General features: G+C 33.9%; 1 protein-coding gene across 1 annotated transcript; it reads right to left on the bottom strand.

Annotated features, from left to right (window-relative positions):
• Positions 1-216: 216 nt before the first annotated feature.
• LOC145889524 (uncharacterized) lies at positions 217-4,891 on the bottom strand. The gene is made up of 11 exons (XM_082980493.1): positions 4,785-4,891; positions 4,055-4,492; positions 3,309-3,399; positions 2,873-3,033; positions 2,484-2,615; positions 2,227-2,375; positions 1,895-2,012; positions 1,695-1,833; positions 1,501-1,562; positions 1,010-1,221; positions 217-874 (listed from the first exon to the last, which is right to left on the bottom strand). The coding sequence occupies exons 3-11, from the start codon at positions 3,372-3,374 to the stop codon at positions 345-347; spliced, it is 1,569 nt and encodes a 522-aa protein (XP_082836619.1). The 5' UTR covers positions 3,375-3,399; positions 4,055-4,492; positions 4,785-4,891; the 3' UTR covers positions 217-344.
• Positions 4,892-7,554: the final 2,663 nt, after the last annotated feature.

Raw genomic sequence — 7,554 nt, 5'->3', positions numbered from 1 at the left:
CTTATGTCCTATAGGATAGCAAAAACAGTCCCAGGGGGCAACCAAAGCAACTTTCCTGAGACAGTTTAAAAATTTATAAACCAAGTCAAAATAGTATATTTTATGAATAAAATGTTAACATGTTCGCTACAGTGCGAAACCTGTTTTTGTAGCTGTGTACATTTGAAGCGTGTGGTATTCTCAAATTATGACCCACAATTTATTCTTTTTGGTAGTTTATATTTTATTGATTCTGGTGTACACTTTCTTAGCACAGAAGGGAAAATGAATAGCTCAATGCAAACTACAAAATAAATACAGAAATAGAATGCTCAAATGGAATGTCCAAAAATGGCACAATAATATTAATTATTACAAAGTTCAAAATGCATGACAAAACAAAAAGTAAATTTTATCACCTTCATGATTGAAAAAAATTTTCCTTTTTTTTTTAAATTGTTTTTTAAATTATTCAAATTGGTTTTTAATGTGCATTTTGTACTTTTGTTGCAATTGGATACCATGACTGCAAGACTAATTGCCTCAATGGCTGGCAAAAAATTGCCAACAGCGGCTGCAAATTTGCTTAAAAAAAACAAAAACTTAACTGTTTTCTCAGACCAATTCTTTTCATCGCAGTTGGAAAGAGAGATTGCTGATGCAATGATTAATTCACAAAAACGTTTTACATGATATTCACTCAAACCTTTTCTGTTTCCTTTGAACTCTTCCAATTTTTTAATTAAATCAGCAACATATAAATCTGTTTGTTGTTCGTCATACCACCTAATTTTGGTTTTAATGAGCAGTAGTTTAATAAAATCTTTTACTACGCCAATTTCATTGTCCTCTTTATGGTCCAAATACTTTTCCAGTCTCTCTCTATTGCTTATATCTAAAAAAAAAGTTATGCAAAAGTAGAATATATCTTAGAAGCAAATGAGCCATATTGAATATATAACTGCATTGACACTGTGCAGAATTCTACAATATATATTTTTCAAATATATTTTTTATCTTGGAAATATACCTTTGATTGGAAGAGAAAGAAATTCATCGAGTAATGGCTCATTTATTCCCAGGGGATCTTTTGGTGGCATGAACTTATCTTTGACCCACAGAAATCTAAGCCTGTTTCTTTGAATAGTTTCGCTCCACTCAGGTTTATCAGGCAGCAAATCTCTGTACTTGTCGTTGGACACAATCACTCCATTGCATTCATGTGCCAGTTGCACAACAGAGCTGTTACACAAAGAGTTATAGTAAGTATATTAAAATGTGACAGGGAAATATTTCGGTAAATAAAATTTCTATGTCACAATTAGGCTGTTATTTTTGTAATGAACAACATTATCACAATAGAATTGATTTAAGTAAGATATTATGTGACATGAAAGTAGATGTGTCAAAGCAGGTATTGATGAGATTGAAGTAAAGTTGCTTGCACAATAAATAACAGAAACCTGATTTTACAACCTGCTATCAAACACATCTATTAAAACAATCTATTCATTTACTTACTAGTCATTGCAGCAACCATTGGGTGTATCGACTATATCCTGTTCGTAGAGTTCAATCAAAGCCTGTTTTCAAAAAATTATTTGCTTTTAGTGTGCAGTATTTGTAACACAAAACACTTAAAGAATAAACTAAATTTCATCAAGAAGAGAACACATCTGTATCCAGGGTAGCTAAAATCCAAAAGTCACACTCACAAACTGTTCAATGACTCCATTTTGGCTTTTCCATAAATACTCTTCAGGAACAAAACAAGTCACATGGTGACCACGATATTGAAAATACCGGACACAAAGTACAATAGCCCGACAGAAAATTGACTTACTTTTTGTATACCTGTTCACAAAATAATAATTGTTTAACTTTGGACAATGGAACATTACGAGTTATGACCTACCCACAGGCTACATTCCTTCCATCTATAACAATCTGTCTGAGATTTTTCTTTATCACAGGCTTTGGAAGGCATAAAATATCTTTTGTTGACATACTGCTGCAGTTGTACTCAAAAGATTCTAAAATTATATATAAATTTTTTACAAAAAAATTACTGCAAGCTAATGTATTTCCGAAAAAACTAAATGTATATATATTTTTTGGGCACATAATTACAACATTTTCCTAAGGACAAGTGTCCCACTTATATAAAGTCAGAAAATGCTTGGTAAAAAAGATCAAACATGAAGAATATTTCTTGTCTACAAAAAATTTTTTTTTGCAGATTCCTACCTAAAAACTTGTTTTTTCCCTGGTTGATTTTGTCATAATCATCAGTGTCCGGTTGGAGGATGTTTTTTGCCATGCTGCTTGATACTTCTATCGCAGTTTCTTTTTTCGGTTTACTTGCAGTTTGGAACTTTGTCTTTTTGAATGATTTTCTGTTAACATACTATAATCAACAACAAACATTTCATACAAATTATTTATGTAAGAACATAAATGGAAGGGGAAACAAAAGTGTATAGAACAGAACAACAAATACACACGCTTCGTTAGCAGTAGTAGTGATGGACTGGTGCTCTTTATGAATGGTTGAGGTAGCTTCTGACTTAATGTCACCAACAAGCCTTAGACACACAAGCCTGCGTTTAGGAGATTTTCCTTTGGTTACCACACTCCTTTGAACAAAATATTACATAATTACATGACGGTTTTCTGTTTGAAACAAGTATTTCTATGCAAGACAAATATTGAAAAACTAAGTTTGTTAAACACTATAGCAAAGTTGGTTTTTACATTTCAACATGAATGCAAAAATAACAAACAATTTGACCAATGGCACAAGTGTGACTAAAGGACTTATAATTGCCATAATTGCTTGCTTATTTAATTTTTTCCAGGAGTAATTATGTTCTTCTAGGCACTTTTATTTTACTTGTATTTTGTGTTCTTGTTTAGAATCTTGTTTGAAATAATTCCAAAAATGATTCCTGACAGGTTACTTTCTTTTTCCAATCTGAAGTGCTTGCAAAACTGGTCTAACATCATGTTCTTGTAGATACAGTCATTCGCATTGTTGGTCACAATATAATTATTCTAAAGTAAAAAAAGGGGTTTAGTTTTTGTTAATTTTAAATGTTAGTTAAATATTCTGATGAAAGAGTTTGATCTACAAAAAAATATGAATTCAAAGACATGGTCAAACTATCCTATTGTTTTCTAATGTTTAGTGTTTCAGAAAAGCATTGACACCAAATCTGCCGTTTAAATTGTGAAAAAAACACAACAGCAGACAAAACAGCTGTCTCCTATAAAAATGTAACTGGAAAACTTAAGAAAAATGTTTTGTGTGAAAATATTTTAAGTTATACCTCAAACCACCACTTTATATCTTTGATGGGTGGTACGTAAGGCTTGTCTTTTTTATGGCAACTCATAATTTTTCAGTCTGGAAACAAGTAACTAAAAAATAAAGCAAACAAAAGTTTACTTCATAAGATATTTTCTCAATCCAGTATTGTCTAAAATACATTGTAAATAAAAAACAGAATATTACACCAAGTACTTTAATCATTTCAGTGGTACATTCCATACAAATTTGTTCTGAATTCACATATTTATTGTGTAAGCTGCATACAGATGGCCACTGTTTCGGCCTGCAAGGTCTCATCAGTGCAGCTGGTGTGACTATCAGACGACTTTGTTGGCCAAACAGCCAAGCAAAGACTTCCACTTTGTGGTGACTATACAATCACCGTCATCCGTAGGGCACCAAACTAGGTGCAACCTTACGGAGAAAACAAGGTGGAAATACTATGGCCAAGCAATGCTCAACCAATAGTGCCGTCAGGGCCCGGGTCACTGTATGCAGCTTACACATTTCATATTACTGGCTTCACTTTGCTTGACAAATTTATGTTTTAAAGAACTAATCTATATCTGCAGTGAAAGTTTTGTTTTGAGTAAAAGGTATAAATAAATTTTACCTGAGCAAACACCATCATATTTCACATAAAACAAACAACATATTTTAACTATATTTTTTTAACAAAGATAAATTAGCTATGATGTTGTTATAAAAGCCAAGCTGTAAGGTTAAAAAAGAGTCCAATCTTACCTAAATAAATTTTCAGGACTTGGGAACTCGTCTTACGAAATATGTTGCACAATGGCACAGTGACACCGCACAAAGATGGCTCGATTCATTGTTTGAAAAGAACCATCTCGAATAACCCATTGTAAGCATAGACATCGTAGGCATTTGAGTCTAGGCATTTAAATTAAATTATCAAAATCGGGTGATATCAGGAAATACCCCACAAATACAATGTTTGTGCAAAAAAAAAATTGGTTTAAAAAAAAGTTAAGCCTCAACTGATTTTGATTGCTTGAAAATACTCAAGGGCAGTGGGAATACTTCCAATATAAACCAACTAAAATTCTAAAAAACTTTCATCTTTTATTTCAACACGACATGTTTCTTCGGAATGTACTCAAGGAATTTTTGTAAAGACAAATCTACATCACATTCTGTTGTGTTTTACTTGTAACTAATCTGCGAAGAATAAAAAGACCATTGAAAAAGTTTATTTTCAATATATGAAGATCCAATTTGGTTAAAACTAAAGGCAATTGTGTTAAGTTTAACAAAATATTACATATTTTCAACTGTGTCTTGAGCATTCACTTTGCGAGAACAAGGATTTACTGCTTCTACGTACAATTTGATTAAGATGTAATATTTGTAAAATAAGACCACAATAAGCCTACTGTGAAATGAGAAAAAACAATACGCCCCAGGAAAATTTACGCTTCAACAAATTTCTTCCTTTACAGACCTAACGTACACAATTCAATTCTTTGCCTCTTCGCTTTTTTTAGAGAAAGTCACCACAAACATCAGTCACTTTAACTTGGACGTCTTCAATGACTTGAACATAGGCCAAAGCAATTTACCAAAACCAAATAAGGCAGCCTAATAATATCTGGCCGCATATAACTTGACCAGAACGACATGTGGTTTTGCACTGCAACACACATCACCACACATATTCATGTTAGGAAAGTAGCTGACTTTCAAAGTTGTAATCTTTGTTATGTAAGCGTCTTTTACATTTGAATTATTCCAAGGGCCCAATGTAAAAAAATATGTCAGTGGATTATTTTGATAGCTGAAACAATTTGTAAGATTTGGGCTTTCAATGCATTGCATAGATAATATGTAATGTTCGCAATGAAACGTAGGAACTCCGGGCATAAATGCAAAAACATTTGTTACAAAATGTTGGTATGTCCGGATATTACCAAGAAAGCGACCTTGTATGTGTACCCTCCATTAGTTTTTTTTACTAAGCAATAGACCCCTTAAAAATACAACATTTTTTGAACAAGAAGCAGCAGCGCACCCTAGCGGATATACTTTCAGAGGTTTTAGAACCAATGACTCAAAGATAGTTTACAATTCCAAGTTTATATACAGAAGCGAAATTGTAAACTGTGGCAAGCCATTGACGTATTAACATCGAGAAAATCAAACAGATGGGATTTGATAATATTGTGGTAGAGATCACCTACGAAAATTTGACAGTTGCCTCACAAGTTTTGTGCTTGTTCCAGCTTGACTTCGATTCCAGTGGATGTAATAATCTCTAAAAGATAGCTAAAATTGCTAAGTAAGGACCTGCGCACTGGAGCGATCATGCCTTATTGTCACGTATTAGCAAGAAACACTTCTGCGTGGATAGGATTGAGTGTACTTTGTCATTTTTTAAGTTTTTTTGGAAAAAAATAGTGAGAACTTTAAATAAACCGTATATAGGCTGTCTATCCTCTTCACCTTTTGCAGGTTATTATAAGACCTAGGCACACAAACTTGGACGAATGCAGGTAGTTTCTTTAAATATGTCAAAAAAATTTTGTTATTAATTTTCAGACTTACAGCGCTATATTTTATTTAAACCACATTAATTGCAACAAATTGTAATTATTTGTTAAATTCCCAGCATTCTTGCTGTGACAAAACAACGCAATAGCCTATGTATCAAATTTGAATAAAATTAGCAGCAATTATTGAATACGGTAGATTACGCGTTATTAATGCGTGTGTGGATATATTTACAGTACTTTGGCAGGGTGTCTGTCCGACAAAATAACCGGAACATGCTTTAACGAGACGCCGAACATATTTTAGGCGTATTAAGGCATTGCATTTTTTTATAATCCTGTCCATTTTAATGTGATTAGTAAATCAAATCTGGATCAAAAAAACCAAAGGCCCCTGTCCATTTTAGTATTTTTTCTCATTTCATTCACATAAATATCGCCACGGCCATAAGCTAGAGAGAGGAATAAGTTAAGTGCGGACTAAGACAGAGGGAGAAGGAAACGTCATGCAATTGAAGCATAACTCATCTCGTTGCTGCATTTTAACGTGATATGTTGTGATCCAAAGTATGTTTCGTTATCGTTTTATTTTGATTAAAAGGTCGCAAAGGTAGTCCGTGCGGGTGTTTTTTGTTAGTCATAGGAGTAGAGATATACGGAGTGTTTTCTTTTTTGCAAACGTGAGCGTCCCTGCACATCAACTAGATAAATTTCAGATTTAACATTTGCAGCACTGTCTCATTTAGTTGATTTCTTTAAACTGATACTGAATTAACTTGCAATCTAGCAATCGCTATTCTATATAAGCCACATGCACTTTGCATAAATTGGAAAAGTGAGCAACAAAGTTGGGAATGCGGCGTGTAGTTAAAGCGATCGGGCTTGTGCGCGTAATTACGGCTAGCGCTATGTCAAAACGTGAAAAAAACGTAGCCACACACTAATGTGTATTTTGAACGTTATAATATTCAAGCGTCTCTGGACGAAACATCAAAGATCCTCAACCTTCTTTTGTACTTCGGACTGGTTTAATATAGACGTTCTTTTCACTGACCATTCTACACAAGGTGTAGCAGATAAACAATGACTATGAAATACTGTTCAGTAACAATTCTTATGGGAAAGTCCATACCTTGCTACAGTCATAGGTGTAGTTGGATTAAGTGCTCTATAATTTTAATGTTTTGCTTCGTATCAAGTGTAGAATTAAAAATGTCTGCTCCATATCAGAAGGTTTTCTACTGAAAGCTGTTCAGTGTAACTGTGCAGTTTTTTTGCCTGGTTATTTGTTTACGTCATTACAACAGGTCAGTCTGTCGTGACCAACACTGTTGCCATTCCCATTCCAATCGCCATCAACACATCTCACCATCGACATTGTAACAGAACACATTATATAAGAAAGAAGACACTTCACTTATTATATGAAGCTGGGTTGCACTGTATTAGAAACTGGTTTTGCAGCGACACGCAAACGTAACAATTAAAGGCACGCACTAAAGGACGTTTTAAATTGGTGACTTGTGACTTACATAGGCACCTAGTATTCTTCAAAGTTGAAAAAAAGTTTTGCACCTGGATGAGACTGTACAGAGGAAGGACTTGTTGAGCCTCCTGGAAGATCATATGGCCAACAGGGGGGTATAAACAGCCTTGGGGGGAGGGCTTTGACACTTTTTAAGCAACTAAATTTGATGCTGTTGCGTTTATCGCGTGTTCTTCTATTGACTCCGT

Source organism: Ascidia mentula, chromosome 2 (assembly GCF_947561715.1).
Source record: "Ascidia mentula chromosome 2, kaAscMent1.1, whole genome shotgun sequence".
Taxonomy (NCBI): domain Eukaryota; kingdom Metazoa; phylum Chordata; class Ascidiacea; order Phlebobranchia; family Ascidiidae; genus Ascidia; species Ascidia mentula.
Note: the sequence above shows the minus strand (reverse complement) of the source record. Positions and strands in the feature narration are given on the sequence as shown.